Source organism: Opisthocomus hoazin, chromosome 5 (assembly GCF_030867145.1).
Source record: "Opisthocomus hoazin isolate bOpiHoa1 chromosome 5, bOpiHoa1.hap1, whole genome shotgun sequence".
In the NCBI taxonomy this organism is placed as follows: domain Eukaryota; kingdom Metazoa; phylum Chordata; class Aves; order Opisthocomiformes; family Opisthocomidae; genus Opisthocomus; species Opisthocomus hoazin.
This window is the reverse complement of record NC_134418.1, coordinates 82,900,265-82,923,192: the sequence shown is the minus strand read 5'-3', so window position 1 is coordinate 82,923,192 and position 22,928 is coordinate 82,900,265. Positions and strand designations below refer to the sequence as shown.

The 22,928-nt window shown below is 35.8% G+C and overlaps 1 protein-coding gene across 2 annotated transcripts in view; it reads right to left on the bottom strand.

Annotated features, from left to right (window-relative positions):
* SGCZ (sarcoglycan zeta) overlaps positions 1 to 22,928 on the bottom strand; it is a 489,220-nt gene that overhangs the window by 25,229 nt on the left and 441,063 nt on the right. For both annotated transcript variants that reach the window (XM_075420147.1, XM_075420148.1), the window contains one exon: positions 115 to 187. In XM_075420147.1, the coding sequence (XP_075276262.1) occupies positions 115 to 187 (73 nt within the window). The remainder of the gene's footprint in view (positions 1 to 114; positions 188 to 22,928) is intronic.

Below are 22,928 nucleotides of genomic sequence, written 5' to 3'. Positions count from 1 at the left end.
GTATGAGTCATTGAGTAGGCAGTATATATTACTACACAGATATTTGCTTTTAATCAAGACTTAACTGTTTTTGAGAATACTTGATTTTAAAATAACTTTTTGAACAACACCTACTTGAGGTCTTGGGAAGGTTCTGCTCTGATATGGGGTGTCTCCACAGAGTGCCCAAACACTGCCCCTTCCGTGCCTAAAATACATAAATAAAATACAGTACAATTACTTTGGAAAATAAAAACACATTGAAATGTATGACCACAAATGGACATTTTTAGGACAAAATATCTGATTGAATCCTTTATTAATTATTATCAGTGTCTCCTCATATTCCTGTTTGCATTGCTATATCAAAATCTGGACCGACATCACGTGAAACCTTAGACTTGCTTATCAATAGATGAATTTCACATACCAATCCGAAGGCATTTATAGATCTAAACTTTTCAGCACTGACTTGCCTGAAGGCTGATCTCAACACTTTGAAGATGGATCGTTTTACAGATAAGGAAGCATTTCTTTCCATCAGACCTTTCTCATTAAATACCTTGTTCTCATAAATTAGAGACTTAATTGGAATGTCCTTCAGTTTTAATGTTGGTAGTGAATGCACACATATCTCCTACTGGGTGCTCAAAATCGAGGCAAAGAAAATGAGCAACTATTTACTAAAACTGAACTCATTTTCTACTGAATTTTAATTTCTAGTTTCAATGAAAAAATTAGGGTTTTGATAAATGCTCACCGAAGTTATTTGAAAAAAAGACAAATATTTACACAATCCATTCTTAAAAGCAATTATTTTCTAAGAATGAAAAAAGACCAAAAATATTAATAAAGGTCTGAGGTGCTGTGCAGAATCTGCTTCTTAAACCTGACATTGCCTTGGGATTCTGCTGCCTTTAAGAGACAGGGATAACATGTCTGTATAGCCAGGCTTTCTGTCACTCAAACCTGAAATCTCACCCCCATCTGTAATGGCATAAAAGAAATTCTACTGGAGCTGAATACCAGGCAGCAGAGAGTGCGCTTCCAGATCCTGTCCATCTTTTTCATTAGCAAAATTAAACACCTTCAAGGCCAAGGGCTCTTTGTCTTTTTGAAGGTGGCAAAGGGATATGAAGATGTAAAGAAGTGAGCAGGATGCAGAACTGTCAGTCTCGTCTTATGAGAAGACCACAGCTGTAATGTTTGAAAGAGCAGAATTAATGCAAAGATGTATAAAACATCACTGTAGTATGGGTCAGACACTAAATCAATCAGAAGTGCCAAAGAGAATATTGGGAAAAGACTGATAACAAAAGATAAATGACAGCTGGTTCGAAGACTATGTTACTATTTCCTCACTTTCAGCAGCATTTCTTTAGAAAAGGAGAAGGCATTTCTCCTCCAACAACACAGAAATTTGGAAATAAAGACCAGATTGTACAAGCAGACTGAAAATCCAGGCTGGTAGAGTTAAGGATAAACTGATATAATTAAATAAAATGTAATTAAAACTCAAAAAAACCCATAGGTGTTTCTTTTTCTTTTTTAAGATATAATCCAACATATGGTAAGTATCACAGTGTTTGTGATAAGTGTTTCATCCTCTTAAAATACACTATCAACTAGTTCAAGAATATTTCCCATCCCTTTTATTTTACACTAGAAGAAAAGCAGGCACTCACAATTGTCTTGTTCTCAGTAAAAAAGACGAAAAAGAGCAGCCAGCCAGAATTTGCTGACGCATTTTCAGCAGTTAAACAGTAGGATCAAGAAAAATGGAAAGGGATTGTGTAGCAAATAAAAGACGAGGATCAGCATTATTTAAAAATACAGAACAGAAGAAAAACAGTAGGACGGTATTCTTTGTTTTTTAATTTACTAGACATAAATCTGTAGTGCTTTGATGGGAAGTTAGATCATGTAGTTCAGTACAGCTTAGGAAATGGTGCTACCAATATATCTTTCTATGAACAATAAATATAAAAATATAAATAACAATTCAAAGTGAATACCATGATTTTTTAAATGAAAGAAATATACTTTAGGTGTGTAATAATTTACAATGTTAAACCACTTATTTTTTACAGAAATAAGACAAGGATCTCTTAATTGTATTCCCTGATTTACAGAATCATACTCAGGATCTACTTTGAGATGAGTGAAATTCTAGAGAGACCTGAACAAGTATAAAAACAGAATAAAAGGAAAAGACTTGAACCTTCAAGCCCTTTCAAGTACAGCTCAAAGGAAGTAGTTGGGGAACTGAATTCAAAAGAACACGAGTGAGAATGGATAGCTGTAAAAAGTGAACCTTTCAGAGGAAATAAAATAGCAAGGGCAAGGAGTATGTGCAAAGGATATAAAATCAAAACTGTAAGTATAACGATAAAATTACTCCCAGCTCCAGCTTCCAGTGGAAGAGAATGAGTTAAGTAAAGACTTCACTAAGAAAGCAGCATCTGTGAAGGCAAACTACTGGTCAAAGAACACTGGTCGCTACGAAGGTTGCTGGAGAAAACTCAGTAAGTAGCATGAGTCTGGCAAAAAGGCAACAAGCGCAGTCGTGTACTTACAAACCTTATTATGCATAGCAGATTTGTAAATACCAGACCTTTAAAACATATTTTTTTGACTCAGAGCAAATCGAAGTGACCCTTTTGCTACAAGCAAAACTAGTCACACATTCCTGCTGAAACTGAATTTTCAGACTTCAGAGACACCAGCATAAACAACTCATTTCTCCTCATATTACTGGTTACTGAAATTTATCCCTTGGGAAATGGCAAGTTTCATAAAAACAATGGAAGTACAATGTTGAGATTTGGTACCGGATTATATTTGCTTATGTATGTACATTCTGAGGAAGTTTTGTCTTTTATTTAACCAGCAAATGATCCTTTCCTAATATAAGAGTTAGTTCACACACCACCACTGCTACCTTTCAGTGACTTAATAACGGACTAGCATGAAAAGACCAGCACCTGAGTATACTGATTAGTTGAGCCAGGCTTTTTTTTCAAAAAGAATGGCGGCTGAAGAGTTGAGAAGCCAAGAATCCAAAATGAATAAATTATTTTGCCATGTGAGCCATATATTAGCATTATCCCTCTCCTTCACTTCGTTCCTGTAAGCAGATCACCTCAGTACTGACAACGGGGTTGTGTGGCATTTTGACGTGTACAAATTATATGGGGTTGCAGCGTCACAGACACAGCTGAACCTTACTGCCTTGATCTTTCTCTAGGTTTTTCAGAAAAGTCGAGCAACAATATGATGAAGTACTACGATTATGCAAGTATTGGAGTGTAATGCCAATTTATCCTCTGAGTCAGAGAGTTTAAATAAGAGTTTGTAAAATATTTATCATTTTGAAGCTTGCAGTGTTACTTGTTGCAAGCTCATTATAAAGTTAAAGCATCTACAGGTCGCACAGAGAAATATGAGTAATTAATCAAGATTGCTTTACCCTTGAAGAGACCTTGAAAACGTAGATTTTTATGTTCTAAAAGTTTAATTGCATTAAAAAAACCCCAATTCTTAATTTTTACCATGCGAACATAGCTAAAAATTAGAAGTGCCTTTGTGGATTAGCTAGCTGTTGTTCAACACTGAGACCTTGGAAGACCTGATCACTGCCGGACTGAAGAAAACCGAAACATTCAACTAGGGACATCAATGAAGGCAATTATAAAAAAGACCACAGAAAATGCTTGCTGCTTCCTTTTCAAAAGCCCAGTTATAATTTGACTTGGGCTGATTAGAAACCCAAGGGAGTCAGAATGCAGCTTCTGGACCACATGTTGATTGTGCAGCTCTTCAAGACTTTCAAATTTAATAAATGGCTTGAAATGTAATTTAGCTAAGTACTCACATTAAAAAAAGCACAATGAAACTGGATTTTTTGCTATGGAGGTGTACACAATTGAAATTAAAGTAGGTTATTTTATGAAAATGGGGTTGGCAGGATTGCTGGGATTTCAATCTTGCGGAGTCCCTCAGCAGCAAAACTGATTAATGTTAACTAGTGAAGGTTTCAGTTATGATGCTGACGTGGCCATATTGGAGGTATATTACAGCTGTAGTATGGCCTGACTAGGTGCAGCTGATCGCTTGTAAACTAAAGCACGAACATTGAAGTCTTTGGAGGTAAACCGTTATTAAAAAGTAAATTCTAAAGTGAATGATTTAGATTCATTACTTAATGCCCTTGAGCATGACTCATGTTTGATGCATATTTTCTGTATGGCAACCTTAAGAAAGCGAGACTTATACTAAGCCTTTCATTTAGATAAGAAGAAGGATTTCGCCAATAAATTAAAATTCAGCATCTCTAGTGTGATAAATTTTGGTCAAAGCAAATCGCAACTCCAGGAAATACTTGAAAAATTACAACAGTCAGTATTTATCTTCTTAAATACCATCTTTAGTTCTACTGACTACAAACATCTGAAAGATTGTTTCCTAATGGTGGGCAGTTAAGACACCTCTTGTCTTGCAATGGAAATGAAACTGGATTATGCCTGTGTGTTCAGTTGCTCATCCACACATTTGTTTGAAGGTTCACATCCAAAATCTGTTTGCCCACCACTTGGTGTACTCTGTTAAAAAAGTGAATCTATTTGAATAAAATTTTGGCTGAGCGTAGTAGTAACATAATTCAATTAATAATTGGAAATGGCTATGCTAAATGCTACTTCTGGAATGAAAAAGGTCATTATATTTCAATGAAACTGCTGAGAAGTCACATTAAAATTAAATAGTTCTTCAAAACATGAATGGAATTGAAAACATATAAAGTGTTTACAAAGAATAAGTTTCAGAAAATAATAATTTTCATAGTATTTTTTACTTTTTTCCCATGATGTATGACAGATGGAAATACACATGACAATAAAAATGATAAACTACAACCATTTTCTACTTGAATTGATACAGTGCCCTTGAAAAATTACAACAGCTAGATGTATGAATAGATTTAAAGCCCACATTTAGATTTCATGGTAAATAATTCCTAAAAACAAAAAATCATCTTCTTTTCCTAGATGTATATGATAGTGTGGATTTTCATTTTTCTTAAAATGATGTAAATGATTCTAGGTTCACAATAGTAGAGCATAGAGCACAAATTGTCCTTGTCTACATTCAAAAAATTGAGTTCTAATGGTATTATTTTTGTATTAAATAATTCAAAAATACTGTATTTTCACTTTGTTGTAGATGATAACCCTAGGATTTGGAACACTCAGGCTTATGTTCTAATGAATAGTTAATAAGTTACAAAATAGAATTGTTTTCGTTACGAAAAATGAATGGATCAATGAAGGAGAGGACTATCACACAACAGTCAATAGCTTCATAACCAGTGGGCTCACCTGTGATGTAAAAAAAAATGGGACATGAATTTGGGTATCCTGAGTACAAAATGAAGGCTTTAACTTCAAGTTTAACTGATTTACCTTAGAATTTTATCTTGATTTTTATTAAAAGCACAATGTCATATATTTGTATAGAATACTATGAAAAAACGTTAAAATCTAAAGGAGGAAAAACGTGAGAAGGACAAAATTTTTTCTCACTTAGTTTTGAGAACAATCTGCAATACTTTCTCATTTTGAAGCTTTCTGAATATTCTATAATGCACTGCTGTCTACCAACAAAACCTAGCCATGAATGTCCATCCAATTTTCTCCAAAAAACTCTAAAAAAAAAGAATTAGTTATTAGCTATTGATAAAAGAAAAGAGCGCTTGTCCGTCAGTTAAGATATTTCATAAATAAATAGTTTGATTTTGAAAAGTCAAACGCTCAGAGGAATTTATCAGGAGTTTCTACAAGAAGTCTAGACATTTCATTCGTTGCCTAATTTAAGAGTACAGATTATTTATCTTTTATCTATAGCCCAAAAAGAAATTGGAATCTCTAGAGGTTAGTTAGCTACTGGCACTGGACTGAGACTAGAGCAACAAGCCACACAACCTAAGCTCCTTGAAGTATTTGCCTTCAACATCTGGTCTGCAGTTGACACATCTGGATTTTATCTAAATTGCCAAAGCTGGTTTGGAAATCTCACTTTAACTGGATCAGAAGTCATCTAAGTCACCCTTAGCATTAAAACTAATTCATAGGGTGCCTTGTATAGGTTTTAGCGGCCAGTTCTTTATGCCATATGTTAATGGACATTTCTTTCTGTTCTCCACTTTGCCATTACTGCAGCATAGTGAAAAATTGTTACGATTATGTGATAATTACTGCTGCATTCTTACAACTTAGTAAATAGTTTTATTTATGCAAAAGGAAGCAACAAAGCAGCAGGACTATTATCCAGATTTTTGAAATAACTCTACTATAGCATTTTTACTGTATACCAATTAGCATGCCTTTGATAAATTATAATAAAATATTTAAATAAGTGCATTTGTGTATCCTGTAGAGGGCACTGATATACATGTAAAAGGTTCATCATATGCAAGTTTATAGTTTGTATTTAAAAAGTTACTATAAAAATGTCTTAAAATATTTTTGAATTTGTGAAACAATGGAAATGTGAAAAGAATCCTCACATGTATTTCTACAATGCTGAAATGGAAATATGTTGATATAATGCATTTTGGTGCCTATTAGACGAAAATGAACCCAACCTGTTAGTGTCTCCAATTATTGAAAGTCATATTTTTTTTTTTCAGATATGAGAGATGAAATGAAGCTATAATATCAGCTTCTCACAAGATTGTTAAAAAGTTTCTGTTTGGTATTATGACTAGTTATCTTGATTATCACCTATTATGACTTTCTTTCTATTCCTGCTCTTTATTAATGCTCTGGTTTTCTCCATAGAAGTAAATTACACAGATGAATACAGCACATTCAAATCTGGCATTACTGCAATGCAAAAGGGCAAACGACTTAACTTAGAGAAGTCTTTACTGCAGTTTCAAATGGTAATTCTGCAGCTGCGAGAGAGAGGGTGAACCTGTGACAGTAATTTTGTCACTTAATATTCTCACCTTCAAGTCAGCGTAGCAGTCAAGCAAGCCTTTTAATTTAGCAACAAAATGGAAGCAGGTGTATTTCAAATCAGTTAACTGCAATGACTGTAAACCACCCATGGTCGTGTTAGCTAGTGCGTGCCTATGCGCGGCTGTATTAATCACAGTAAAGACAGCATATTTTATGCAGTAAAGATATTAAAGCATACTTCAGTATGCTACAGATGGCCAAAATACGCATCTTTTGCTGAAGACTCAGATGTTCTTGCAGGCAAGAACCACAGGAGAGCTGCCACATACCTTGCGGAGGCTGTGGGAAGAGGGTTTACGGCAGTAATTTACTGCTAGATCTAGATCATTTTCAAGACAGAACTGAGCTGTTCACAGAGTAATTTATCAGTGCCAGTCTCAACACTCCCTTCCACGTCACCAAGGAGCAGTATCAGGGCTCAGGTTACAGCCACAATTCAGATTACCCTGCAAGCCCCGTAACAGCCCAGCTCCACTGCGATTCTTGTGCCATAACCCGAGTCTGGCCTTTGCTCTTTTACCCTTTGTGAGTCAGGAGAGACTCAAAAATCACACTCTTGTCACTGCTGCAATACACCCATCTTAAATTCACCGTAAGAATTCTAAGGTTTAAGCACTTTTCATTGCCTTGCTATATACCGAGGCATGACTGGCTCAGACTAACAAAGCAGGATTTACTTTTGCATCAAAATTGGGTATGGTCAGCTGCCAGAGAAACCTGTTGTTCATGTCCTCTTAGATATTAAATTACATGATGTTCAGGCACTTTCAGAACAGAATACTGAGCACCAGGCACCAGGATCGTCATGTCTAGGGAACAGAATGTCACACTATTTGACACTTGTCTTGAAATCAATGCTTTTGCTTTGTCACTTTTAAGCTAAAAATACAGAAAGACTATATATCCTAAGCCCAGCTATTAACAAAAGACCTTATCAGCTTAAGAGATAGCTTAAGGGGCAAAACAGAAAACCTTTCTTATTTTGCCTTTTTTTTCAGATTGACTCTAGGAGGTGTTTCTCTACATCACCCAATTAACAAACTCTCACGATATTTACCAGTCCAGCCTTTCATCTTCCACTGAAGAGAACCTTGCTTTGAAAGATCTCTATTCTTATATTCTTAAACCTTCCAAAGGAATTTATTTATTTTAGATTCAATCTTCCCCATCCTTTAGCCTCCCCTCTCCCCTCCACACATCTTATCACTGTGAGCAACGCGTTCTATTTTTTCAGCAGAATACTCCTTTCCTTGTTTTGTACTGGAAGTTCCTTTTAATATCCATACTAATTTTTCACATTAATGCTTTGCCAAAATTAAGTTGTTTTGAGTTACTACTAATTTTGCTGTCATGAAGAAAAAAAAATAATATTTTAATTAAAACTTCAAATTCAGAAACTCTAATTGGTCTTTTGCTTTCATCCTAAATCTAAATATAAGCCGGGGAGACAAGGCAAGGAATGACAGAGAGAAGAAAAACAAATTGTAGCTATAAAAAGCCGGAAAACAGTCCTGACAGCTAAAACATGAAACAAACTTGTTGATAAATATTCTTTCTGCACAGTATGTGTTATCTCTTGCATTTTCTTTTCTCCACACTGAGAGTGTAAAAACAGATTAAAAATGTAGTCCATCATTTGGTAATGCTGCTAAGCAAAAATAGCAAAAAAAGTACAGCTGGTTTGCTTGATATGAAAATAATTTTTTTTTTAAGAAGGTATTTCTCTTTGATGTTTAATGAGAAAAGACTTTCAGATGTAACTACCAACCCCACCTCATGCTTTCGACCATAAATTGGGAAAAGAATATTTCAGGTGAACCTGGCATTCGTCTACCGCCAGTATTTTGCTTTGTTGATCTTGGATATATCTTGTGATTTAGCATGATATCCACCTTTCGGTACTTTGAAAGCTTTATGTGCTGCTTTATCTAGACCTTTGACCACCATAACATACTTGCCTCGCAGAAAGTGATGCAGAAAAAGGACATGAAAGAGCACTATTCCTAGTTACACTGTCAGTGGTGTAACCCACAGGACTCGCTGTCACTCTATCACGCTTTTATGTATCAGCTTGTTTTGGAATGATGATGGCTTAAGGGCAAAGTCCCCACTTGAGCTAAATGACGTTTAGGAACAAGGTTGCTTGGCAGAACTGAAAGGGACTTGTATGTGCATACGTGTGTGCTTAGATCTATGCTCTAGCAATCTTTTTCTAGCACGCTCACAAAATGTGTTTCAAATGTTTTACAAACGTGGTATCTGATAGTTTCCATGAAAACCAAGATATTTGATAAAGAACAGTTACCATAAAGGTGAATTCTATTGCTTTCTAAGTAGGAACAGCTAGACAAACATATCCCACTTTACTCATTTATTGATATTAGTGTTGACAGGAGCAACAAAAGCATTCTTCATATATCAAAACAGCAAAATACATGGCATGTATATTCACTTCAGTTTACCTGTGAATGTAATATATACCATCAGGAAAGAGTGACCTGTAGGTTTTATTGTGGGCTACCAGCTACGGTATGATGATTTCTGAAAGGTGAGGTCTTTAGGTGCTTTACCTTTCTAAGCTCATTCACCCTATCCCTTTTTGTTGCAGTGAAGAGTTCTTATTCTTGCAGCTGACTGTACAGAATCTTACTTAAAAGTGAAGTTGAAAATACCTACCAGAAGTAACTAAATTCTAAACCAGATGTATAGGAAATACACTATGCAAACAGGAACCATACACAGAAGTAAATAAAGGGCAAGAGAATGGTCCCTTTTTATGGCCAAACCCAAATTCTTTTCATTTTCTCTCCAGAAAGACAAAAGGGTAGCTGTATAATGTTATCTGAGAATGTCAGCATGGTTAACCATGGATGCTTTAGTTTGCCAAGATATGATCAAACCCAGCCGCATTTGTTGTGTGTTCTTCCACTCATACAGTTCTAATGCCATTTTGTGAATTCATCCTGTGAAAAAAAGTGTTTTATAGTGTTGCTCTTTTTCTCAAAACACTACAGTTTGGCAGTAATTTTGCTTGGTATCACGCCTAGGAAAGCCCACCCTCATCAAAGCATACAGTTTGGACCAGTATACTTGATTGTGACTGCATTCATTCAAATAGGAACCAAAAAGTCTGCATTCCTAGATTAGCACTCATCTCGCAGGTTTGGAATGGAATATCCCAACTCGGATCCTCAGTTCAATTAAAATGAAAATAGTTAATGAGGCCTGACAGGAGATCACTTAAAGAAACAATATATAATATTATTTGCACGCTATGTTATGCAGAATTGTACAGTATGAAATAATAATGTAAAAAAAAAGAAGATGTAATACTATTGGAAAAAATAATATAAATTAGAAATGACAGTTGATGAAACTAAATAGAATGATTTTACAAATGTATCAGGCATAAAGTATATGCTAGTGAAATTGGATTAATTGAAGAGCAGAGAACGAAAGTGAAAAGATGATTTTCCCCGAGGAATTTAAATACGAAATAGGAAGATGTCCTTGCTAAATTATTTATAAATTAATAAATGGGGATGCTAATTAGTGCAGAAGGAAAACCAAGTGACTCAATAAAATCTTAGCCATGGTCTAAGATCCTAAGAACTATTTATTACTCCAGTCCTGCGAAGTTCCTCATTATATGCTTTAGTTTCAGTAGTGCAACTCACAGGACCAAAATTCAAGCACATATTTGAATGTTTGTAAGATTGCTGCCAGAATACTTCGCTATTGGCCATGCAAATTCAAACCCAAAGGATGGGCAATGTAGCTCTGAAAAATGTGTGTGCTCAAACCAATGAGACAACTAAAATGACAAACCATGGGTGAGAAAAAAGCATTTTTTCACAGCCGGTATATTTCACAGCTGCTTTTAAAAAACTTTGGTGAACTTCAGCATTATTTTAGTTTATTCATTCAGGGCTCATTCTTGCTTCTGTAGCATTAAAAGTTAAACCTTACACTGACCTCAAGTTTGAGGCTACCAGTTCCAGTTGATGGGGGCTAATAAGGATGGAGAAGAAGCATCATCTGTTTTATATTTCTTGCAGTAATTTTTCTATGGAATAAATTTACTGGCAAATATGTTTGCTATCACAATCTTCTGAAAATGAGTATGGCAAAATAATTCTTGGCATTTTGACTAGAAGCTTTGCACAGGCAACTATATTCCAAGGATTAAGCTTGTCCAAAATGAAACAAACTTACTTCTGATATATGTCAAAAAAGCTTGGATTTCAAATCCTAACAACTCATAAAAAAATAAGCATGATCAAATCACCATCACAAATTATTTACTGAAATTCAAACAATTAAATACAAGAGAAATGCCATTTGTTCACAGATATTTCCCAACTGGAAAGTCACCCATTTCTACAGTGGGACTGCTTAACACCACTTTTAATAAATGTATTAATTCTGTTCTTAGAAACTTGTCTCAGTCTGGTGATTTTAGTATGTTTAGAAAGGCTAGGCTATTGGGGGTCCTTAGATCCGTCCTATGGCTACAAGACTACTGTCCCTGTTGTGTTCAACTTACCTGGACCTAAATAACCAGATGACACTTGAATTTAGGACTTGAAGTCTAAGAAGGAGGTAAGAAGAAGAAATAAATTAATTCCCTAAAGAAAGAGACTAACTGAGGTCTGAAGAAATAGAGAGGGATTCCCCAAGAAGGATGTTCGCACTGATCTAGGAAGCCCTTTGGAAAAGCTTCAGGGACTGCGTACAAATGCAACTGCTGAGAGTCGGGGCAAATTCAGTCAGACAGAGGTCACACCAGTGCAATTAGCAGCGTCAGACCATTCATGCTACATTGTGTCTAGTTAGATTTCAGGTAAGGGGAAAACTTGTTTCCATCCACATACAATATACTGTTTAGACTTACCTTGAGATTCTTGTCTGATGATCAGTTCTCAGAAAAAGGAGGTTTCTCCCTGGAGCAGTGTCTGCTGGGAAAAACCGGTTTGGCTGGTAGATGGAAGAACTTTGAATAGTAGGGGCAGTACATAATGAAGTTCTATTCTATCCAAAAGACTTGTGTTCATCTTAATGACAGGTGTCCCAAGAAACATAAGTATTCAGGGAGTGAAGAAAGCAAGCTGTTGACCAGTCACTTGTTGACAGAAAAGGTCAACCACTGACTGCTCAACAGCCATGTGGAAGGAATGAGAACTCTGAAGGACTCCCCTGGAACAAGCCAGAGCAAAGGTGTTAAGCATATGTGAAGAAGCACAGACAGCAGAGCTGGTAAATGGCTTGCTTGTCTCTGAAAGCACATGGTGAAAGACAGCAAAGAAAGCCAAGAAAGGTGCTGGTTCTGTGGCTGTACAAACACCACTTGCTGGACCTTGGTTGGGGAGGTGTGCCCTTCCTTCTCAAGCAGAGGAATATTCCACCTCTCTCATAATGCCCCTTTGGGCTGTGACTTGCTCAGGGTTCACGGAGAGACTTCAGTTTTCCTCTACCTAATAAAAAGGAAAATCTTAAGAGAAGAATAAAATTATTTGCTAGTGTATTTCTCTTTACTTTGTGAAGTAGAAAAAAGGAGGTTTACACTTAGCTTGAGCAGAAACACTTTTGTGCAAGGGTTAAAATTAGTTTTGTAATTGATAGGTTTCCTGAGTGGTTAGCTAGACATACAAATGGAGAGCTAGATGCAAATGCAAATACTGATCTCTTTTTTTTGGTCAGGCTACTCACCTGTTTTTTCATACTAAACACTGTATTATGGCTAAAAAAAAGAAATCTTAAAGAATATAACTAAAACTACAATGGAGAGAAAGGTATCTAACACATGTTAGTAAGACTTACTCTACTGTAAATTTCTGCCAGAATTCGGACTCATCTATTAATGTTGCACGTAGAGCAACAACAGTATATTTTTATACTGGCACTTTCCAGACATTACTGGAACCTGTTTGACCTTGTTAAACTGTCTGCAATCTCCAGCTAGTCTTGCTAAGGATTTTACATTTAAACCTCATATAATTTACTAATTTCACATTTTCTAGAAGGTCTTAGTAAGTAATTTGTACATTACATTTGTCAAATTTAAATGATTCTCCCTCAAAAATTTTGTTTTCTTATGAAAATAAACTTTTTTATAATTTCTGGTATAAATTCAGCTGTGAGATGGGGTTCCTTTAGTGACTGGTTGTTCTGATAAAGAAAAGCTCAAAAAAGCCCAAAATATTAGTTAGTCATAAAGTATTAAAACACAATAATAAATAATATGAAGCTTTAAAAATTATTTAGAATAATAAATAATTCTCTGTGAATAATACAGGTACTTGTGACTTTTAAAATTAATACAGAGAAGGCTCTTTTAAACTAGAAGAAACTTATGAGAATTGTGCCTGCCAATAACAGTGACAGCTGCAAAGAGTAAGACTTTTCTCCTAAGGTTAGAAAAAACAAATTTTATTGAATTTACATTAGTTGGCTTGTGACTACAGATAAAAAGAAAATATCTAATCTCCTCTAAGGCTCATTCCTTGCTGTGATCATTCAGTTCAAAACCACATCAGGATCAACCAGCTCATCTTCAACAGATGCTGGTATAATTTGTTCTGTGGAACGAAGTGAAGGAAATTCTACCTTCTCTACAGCCAAATTGTTTCAGCATTTCAGCATTCTTTCCATTTAGAAGTCTTTTTTTTGTCTTTTTTTTTTTTTTTTTTTAAACTGATAGAGAACATCCCTTGTTTTTCAACAGGATATTTCTCCAGGCCTCAAGACTGATATCATATTGCTTTTGATATTTTTTTCCTGAAGCTAAACAGCATCATTTTTTTCTCTCTTCCCTCAGAGATCATGCTTCTGGACAACTAATTAATCTCTAAGCTCTGGATTCTATCCTGTTGTTTACTGAACAATGGTAGACCAAACTGGACCAAGCACTTTGGAAAGGACCTTGCCAGTGTCGAATATAGCAGAAGATCTGCAGGCTCTACTCCTGTTTACACATTCTAGCTTCATATTTGACTTTCTTACATCACATGATACTCTTCAGCTCGTGATACAAAAACCCTTCCTAACTCTTTTTCTGAGGACTTCTATGAGTCTTATGAATTCGCTGAGGTTTTAAGATTGATGTCTGGAAAACAATTTGATTTTGTTTTGCTGTTGTCTTTCCCTGTAACTTTCAAACAGGGGATGTTCTTATTACATGGTGGTTGCCCTCTCGCAGATTTCCTTCCACCTCCACATTCTCATTTCCTCCCCACTGATCAGCTACACTCCATACGTTACTTTTTCAACATTGTGTCATCCTTAGAATCTATAAATCTTTTGTACAGTCTATGTCTTGATCTTTTTTCTTTTTTCCTAACAGAGGTCTGTATCCGTAGTTAAAAGCAACAAGAGGCCCCCAAACATTCCAAAATGCTGCCACCAGGCCCTGTGCATTAGATGATTCTTTTTGTTTATAAAAAGCTTCATCTGTCTAATCTTTTTGGTTTGGTGGTCAACACCACCACAGAGGTTCTTTTCCCCTTCGTCAGTACCCATGAAGCATACATCCATTTGCATTTTGAATCTCAGAGCAGTTATACATTCTTCGGATTCATCCATTTCTGCCTGGATATTGAGGATTTTTTACTTCATTTTCTTTTTTATGGGATGATATTACCACATATAATCTAATTTCTTTTATAGAATACGTGTTGATTCTTGCCACTTTTCCTCACAAAATTTACATTACCCATTCTGAATTCTTATACATTTCTATAAACACTTAATCTTCATACACAAATACATCTGTATTTTCTACACCTTGAGCAAAGCCATATTGTTGTACACTTTTAATTCGGATACATACATCAATGACATTTTTCTAGAGCCAAAATGATGGCTTATTATGTTTGTGTCTTGGTGTGCTGAATTTAATGCTGTCAGACACTGTGAAATGTAAACTCATCATTAGCCACAGTGAGGACAGGCATTTAACTTCATAATGTAAGCTGAAGGCTGCAGGACATATTTTCGTGGGCGACATAATTTTTTTTACTGAGGTTGCTTCCTGGGGGTGAAATTATCACTAGCTTATGGGAGTCTGCTATGAATAAGCTTGGAGATGTATTGCAGAGCAGAAATTATTTGAATCTGTGTTTTTCACAGCTTTGGCTGCGTACCTACTTTAGAAATTCATCTACAGATGACTGTGAAGTCCAAGACGCTACTGGTGGAAATCTGCTAACCCTTCCTCTGAGTAAAGCTTTGTTTCAAACTGTGAGTGTCATGGACGGTACATCCCTGTGAAGATTTCTGTATTTATTCTTTCTGTTACTTTCTACCTAAATTTAGATCAAGATCTTCCTGTTCTTTCACGTAAGTTTTGAAAGTATGGTATATGTCATGACATATTCTTATATAATCTCACCTTGCAGTTTATGGCTACTAAATACATTAGCTGGTACTAAAATTTGTGCAAAAAAATTGCCTTAAGATAGGATAAAAATAAAAAAGCCACATTCTAGTGGTTTCAGAGGAAACAAAGTGCAGCTCTGACATGTGTTACATGGCTCACAGTAAGAGTTACATCTGTATATTGTTCGGGAAAAGTCAAATGCCTGCAATAGTTCCTAAAAATGTAATGCCATTATTCTGAAGGCTTTACAAATTGAAATCCAAATGATCTCATCTTCTAGCAGCTAATGAGGTTACTGCTCCAGGACAAGATATTTTTGGCCTGTAGTATCATCATTATAGGGAAAGCATTTGGAGCCAAATACTCTTTTCACTGAACCTAAATCCTATAGTGCTTTGCAGTATGACCCTTATCACCAACAATAGAATTCTGTTTCCAGGCAGAAATAAATTACAAGCAAGTATTTTAAGGCAAAAAAAGAAAATGGGAATGCTGGAGCTCCTTTATGATTCACCTTTCCCTCCTGTGAGTAGCTATATCTTAAAAATAGAGATGGGTCTGACTGCTGTAATTTAAATGTGTATTTTCAAAACTATGAAAGCCTGAGGGCATGTGAGTGCCAGGCTTAGCTCAGGTTTTAACAGTTCGCATTTGAATACAAAATCTGAACCCAATTCATATCCAGTTCCTGCATGAAAACTTTCTGAATGTTTAGTGTGTATTTTCCAAATGAGCTTGTTTGGTTAGACATAAGAGTTATCTCAGCTTACTAATAATGGGGCATCTTTCCACTGAGCTTTAACCCTTACATAGGCCATGTGGATTTGCCTGATGTCATGCAATTCAGACCCTTCAAACTAAGAACTACTTTAAATTGCCTCTCTGGACTCTGCGCAGTCCTTCAACAGGGAATGTGGAACACGATTGGGAATATGGCACAGATATTAGCAGTTTTTCCTAAAAATATTCATTATTACACTGGTCACAAATATCCAATAAGTTAATCTCGCTGTCAAACATTCAACCTGAAACCCAGATTCAATGTGGATGTTAGAATCTGTCTCTGGGTCAATACTGCCCCATACCAGAACAGAGCAAATAATCTCTTCGCTATCTTTGGGAAACTTCTGGCTGTGTTCTGCAAAGGAATAGTTCAGACAAGTGCAGAATCAGCTCAAAAACTTCAGCCCTATTTAACAGAATTAAATAGATTGCAGGCCAGAATGAGAGGAAAGGATTAAAATCTGTCTTATAACTGATGTTCTTGTGGAAAAAGGAATTAAAAAAAAGCCCTGTTGAATATGGAAGGAGAGACATTGAGAAAGCACGGATTATAGAAAGGTTGACTCGCTAGGTAGACGATGGCTTTCTTCTGCCTAAACATCAAAGGAGTGTCATTTGGTTGGGTTCTTTTCCTTGCTTTTCCTTTCTCCTGCCTCACAAAATGCTGGCTCTTTCTATGTCTCTGTCTATAGAACAGGCTTGTTGAGTGTTTTTCTGCAGAATGGCTGCAAGAAATTGAACATATTTTCCTGGGCTGGCAGAACTGCTTGTACGTTTGTCTGCTTTGGGTCTATTCCCTTTTCAGAAAAAATTCTTTTATCAAGGCTTCTTCCTCTTCGCGTACATTCCTCAGACTGATCATTCTGTTCCTTGGCATGTTTTTGTTCAGGTCCTAAAAATCAAGATCTCTCATTTGCAAACAAACTGTTATTATCCTTAGGTCAATGTAATCCTCCAACAATGTGCGTAGTCACCTGCCAGCTGATGTAAGTACACACTGCTTGCAATTTGAGCTGGCTGGATGAATTCCATTCTTGACTAGAAGAGATAAATCTATTTGTGCAACATCCTGGATAAGAAATTTATTTATTTAGTCTCATCACTTTTAGCCTGCCTATAAAACTTCCAATTTATAGACAGCTTGAAGCTCACATATATATGCTTGTAATCTATTCTACAGTTGTACCTCAGAGGAATGCTCTGACAGGTTGATCTGTTGCCAAGCGGTTTGACTCCTGCAATATAATATTGTCTTTCAATCAGAGCTCTCATACAGACAAGTCGGGACATTCCTTGAGATCTAAATATGCTTATCAGAAACCTTATTTATCCAGTACATTTTGGTGTACATATTACTGTAGTCATTACTGAGAAAACACAGAAATTCTATATACGTAATGCATTTTTGTTACTGACAGATAATGAAAAAAGAATCCTGGTTCATTCAGTGTTCAGAGTACTGAGAGTCTGGTGTATCTGCTTAAAAGTTTAGCTTTTTACTCCAACATCAACTACAGCAGCTTTACTGTAGTCACGTAATTTGGCTGTGTAAACCACCTTAAAGTGATTAAGTGCTTCCCTTCATCTTGTGCCACTTCATTCTCCAAACTCCATCTGTCCTGAATAACAATCCACCAGCTGAACACGGCAAATCAAAAGTCTTCTTTCCCATTCATACTGAAATTCTTATTCAGTCTCTGAAGTCACTAGATATACGCCTCCTATAATGACAACATACATCAAATAATCATTTATTTTTCTAAATTTCAGTACTTGTTATATTTTAAATCTACTCTTCCAACCTATTTGCAATTCTCATACATTTCCTCATATTTCAGTCATATTTCCTTTTTATAGCCATCAGCCGTATTTATACTTTATCATTTCATTTTAACTACTCTGGAAGACCTTTCTATATCTCATTTACCTGCAGATTCACAGTCTTAGAGCATACTCTTGAAATCAAAACTGAGGTACTTATGCACTCCTCCACATGTTAATTCTGGCATGTTATTAGAATATTATGAGATTGTAAGTATGTAGGTATCTTCTGAAGTTTCCTTGATACATCAGTGCTCTCATCTTTCATCCAGTGAAGTAAGTGGCTTTGATCAAAGCCGTAGTGAGCCCACCTTAAGCATATACTTGAGTGTAATGAAAAAGATACTTTCAGTCCTTCACAGATATCTCCCTGACACTAGTCTGGTGTCAAGGTAGATTTGACATACATCTGTCCTGCTATTAATCTGAGAATATTTCCATTAAAACTAAAGCATCCTATCTCCTGTTCTTCTCTGACTGCTGCCTGTCTACATAACTTTGCTATTTGACAAGGAAGAAGGCCCCTAGGAGGACATAATGGGATGCAAAGTTTTTATGCCTCTTCTTTTTGTTTCTCCTGCTACTGCTAGCACCTTATTACATTTACAATTCCTACAATGAGATCTATTATTGTGTTTGAAATTTGAAAACAAAGTAGTATTCAGCTAATTATATCAGGTCACGCAATACAGAGATGGAGCTCCATATATCCAAAAAGTTATGTGTTTCAATAAAATACGGAAGCAGTTGAACTTTACAGAACTACTACTAAAATCTTGGTAAAACAATAACTGACAAGTTTTTAATTAGTTTCTTAACTATTTTTAGAGGAAAAATATTACTCTTAGCATATTAATTATCTTTGTAACAAAATTCAGTTTTATCCAGAAAGGACTTCATGTCCTGTGCTAAAACAGATCATACCGCTCAGATGTGCAACAATAAGGAATGAAAGAAAACAAGCCAGCAGTTCAGAAAGTAACTGAAAATAAAATAAAATAGTTCTCCATAAAGATAAGTAATATTTACAAAAACAATTGTAGTGTTATTCTATATTAGTATATTACTATGGTGTAATACTGTTATTTATACTTCTGTATTACTAGTTATTAGTTATTGTCTATAAATATTTTTTATTTATAATAATAATAGTAATATAACATAATTGGATTTGACTGCAGAACAGCAATAGCTTCTGATGGAAGACCTGTGTGGTTTACTTTGCAAACCCATTTTTGCCTTGCCTTTCTTTAAACGTGATTAATAAAAAAGCCACATGTGCAAGTGCAACGGATTTAGAAGAAGGTACCTAAATTGTAACAAACCAAATTTTGTTATTGTTTTTATGCATCAGAGATAAAATCTGACACATAAAAAAAATCAGGTTAAATGAAGAACACTAGAGCCAAATCTGAATGACGTATACAGATCAGAAGAACATGTCAGAGACACGCTATTGAATTGCAGTCACTTTTCCTTCAAGAATCACAGAGAGAGAAACCTTATTTTCAGAAAAGCAAAGTGTTTGTATAATTTGTATAAAACATTGTAAGTTTAATGGAAAAAAAGTGTTCTGATAATGTGCTTTTAGCTTTATCCAAGCAAACTACCTCAAAAGTTGAAGGAGAAAAAAATACTGTTACAGAGCCCTAAAACTTATTTTTGTAGAACATAACTAGATGATCTTGACTTTGCTTAGTGCTTCTTATACAGCTGCTAACTACAGGTTTGATTTAAGAAAAAAGAGGAAGACAAAAGGTACTAATGCAGACATACGGTGCAAGTCTTTAAAGACAGTATTACAACCTTCTTTCTTAGCAGTGTCTCATAAAAATGTGTATTAAGCTAGCCCTTTGTAATCACAGAATCACAGAATGTTAGGGGTTGGAAGGGACCTCTGTGGATCATCCAGTCCAACCCCCCTGCTGAAGCAGGGTCACCCAGAGCAGGCTGCACAGGACCTTGTCCAGGCGGGTCTTGAATATCTCCAGAGAAGGAGACTCCACAACCTCCCTGGGCAGCCTGGGCCAGTGCTCCGTCACCCTCAGAGGGAAGAAGTTCTTCCTCATGTTCAGCTGGAGCTTCCTCTGCTTCAGTTTGTGCCCGTTGCCCCTTGTTCTGTCGCTGGGCACCACTGAAAAGAGTCTGGCCCCATCCTCCTGACACCCACCCTTCAGATATTTATAAACATTTATTAGATCCCCTCTCAGCCTTCTCTTCTTCAGGCTGAACAAGCCCAGCTCCCTCAGCCTTTCCTCACAGGACAGATGTTTCAGTCCCCTGATCATCCTCGTAGCCCTCCACTGGACTCTCTCCAGTAGCTCCTCATCTTTCTTGAACTGGGGAGCCAATCTGTCTTCTCACTAATTCTGGCAGGCCTAAAGCTGAGTTGCCATGTATGCTTGAACTCCCACCAACAAGTGTCACCAATAGAGTGTTTTCAAGTTCTGTTACAAGAATATCTTACAGAGATCACTTTGCAATTAAAAGAAATACGAAATACAAGCACAAGGCAGAAAACATTGTATGAAGATTTAAAGGACAGAAGTAAAATTCAAATGGATACTCTTGCTCGGTGACTGCAGAGGGGGTGAAGACGACTCCATGACGCTATAGATGCAGTCCACTCATTGGGACAGGGTGAACAGAAAGGATGGAGAAAGGTTCCACCGTGCATAAGAAGGAACCCGTGAGCCTACCAGAAACCCAGCTCCTTACTCTTTGTTTCACAGCTCTTTGACAGTGTGTTTTCTTCATCTTGCTTTTCTCTTTCCTCCCTACAAAGCTCTACAATACACGTTAAACTCGGTGGTAGGAGGCATCCCTGCACAAAGGGGCGATAGCCAGCTGCAATCCTAACAGCTCTGTCTAACAAAGCAAAGGTTGAACGGTTTTGCTTCTTTCCTTAAATGATAAAGCAGAGCAGAGCTGACACAGTTTAAAGGAAAAGCAAAAGTAACGATGGAAGGAAGACTAAGAAGTCTCAATTAAATCAGCCAACTGCCTAATTTTAAAGTGAGAGACTCTTAATAGGCAAAGATATAGCTGCAATATCTCTAAATCAAGAAATACTTCTGACTCCATTTTTTTTCTTATCTGGGAAAGTCATTGATCTCTGGATTACTAGCTTGTTTATACTATACCTTTCTCCCTGGAATAGGCTGCCTATATAAAAATTTACAAATAAAAATGCTACAAAAATAATCAACCAGAAGCTGTAACCTTTATCTTTCAGGTTTTTATTAATCAAGAATTTCTTATGCTGCCTTACGATAGATAGATTTTTAAAGCTAGGTATTACAAATCATCATTCTGAACTGAAAGAAAACCATATAAAATGTATCCCACATTGCCCTAGTGGTTTGTAAATGCCTGTGAAAAGGGGATGCTTTAGAAAATTAATTACCAAAATGCATCATCTATTGAACCCATTCACTGTGAAATGTTTCCAAAGAGACACTATTCACAGATAAGCAAGAAAATAAAACCAGGTTTTCATTGTAGTTCCACATTTAAACAGCTACATGTAAGAGTTTTCTTTCCAAATAAGCACAGCTTATTTTTTATTTTTGACATGCATTTTCTGTGTTTTTCTGTTCTTGCATAACTCTCTTCCTATACTCACCCCAAGGCACCGTGATTATCAAAACAAAGGTTTGAGAAAAATACACTAAAAAAAAAAATTCTGGCTGATATTTGGCATTCTGATGCCTTGCCAGGTTTCATCAGTCACACCATGCCATGTAGACTAATGCAGTCTGATTGATGTAACTGACAGGGACTCCTCATCTTTCATGTGTTTGCTGAAGAATTTAAAGGTATCACGCAATCTCTGGACAGAATTCAAAGAGCTACTATATGAAAGAAAGATATTGTTATTTTATTTTTCCATAAAGATGGATTTTTTTTTTAACCCTTTGGGAGATTTTTTTTTTAGATAGTTTTTTTTTAAATTTCATGGATCATACAACTTCCGGTCTTCATTGGGAAATCTATGCTAAATAATTTCATCTTTAGACAGAAGCCAACAATAAAGCATAGATATCTCATTACAGCTTTATTATTTGGCTGCAGATTAGTACTTACACAGCAAAAAGCCTTTCAGGGATACAGAAATTGGGATATGAGGTTATTCTGTCTAAGCCATTCAGAAATGCTCATTCATTTAGAAATCTAATACTCTTCCCTTCACTCCGTCGAATAATACTTTTCTTCTCTAACAAGATGACAGAAGGGTTAAACTAAAGCGGGCCCTAGGAATTTAAAACCTAAACTTTTGAAACTAGCCTTTTTACATCCTCATTATAAGATAGTTTACTAATGAAATCTGATTTCAAGATAAGATGATCATGCAGATTAGAAAGAATGATCTCAACTTCACTAAATTACTTTTGAATAAAAACAAAATAAGACAATGATTTTCAAGCAATTTTTAAAAATAAATCTTTCAAATTACAATTACAAAACACCTGAACATATTTTTGTAAAAAAGTTGCCCCAAATGGTGGATGTTATGCTATTTAGTGGAACACAAATCTATTTAACTTCAGGACCTAAATGACATTTAGAACGTGATAAATCCTCCAATACACATATTTTCTTGTTTGATATTTAAATGCTGCCTAAATTTTTCTTTTGTGTGTGTATGTGCGTGCACGTAATTAAAGTCAATGTTTTTATCTTTTTAACCCAAATATAATTTTCCCAGTTCAATAAAACTATTTCTTTGAAAACTCAGTTCCGATTCTTGTTTATTTTTCATGTTGGACACACAAGGAAAATCAATTACTTGTACAAACAGCTCTAGTAGTGAGATTCTCTGGTGGGATTCCACAGGTATACAGTAATCCCTGAAGCTCAGATGAATCTATCAAAGCAGCATTTACTTAGGTTTGTTTTTAATGGGTGGGGGAGCTTAATATAAACAAACATACAGTCAGATGTATTTC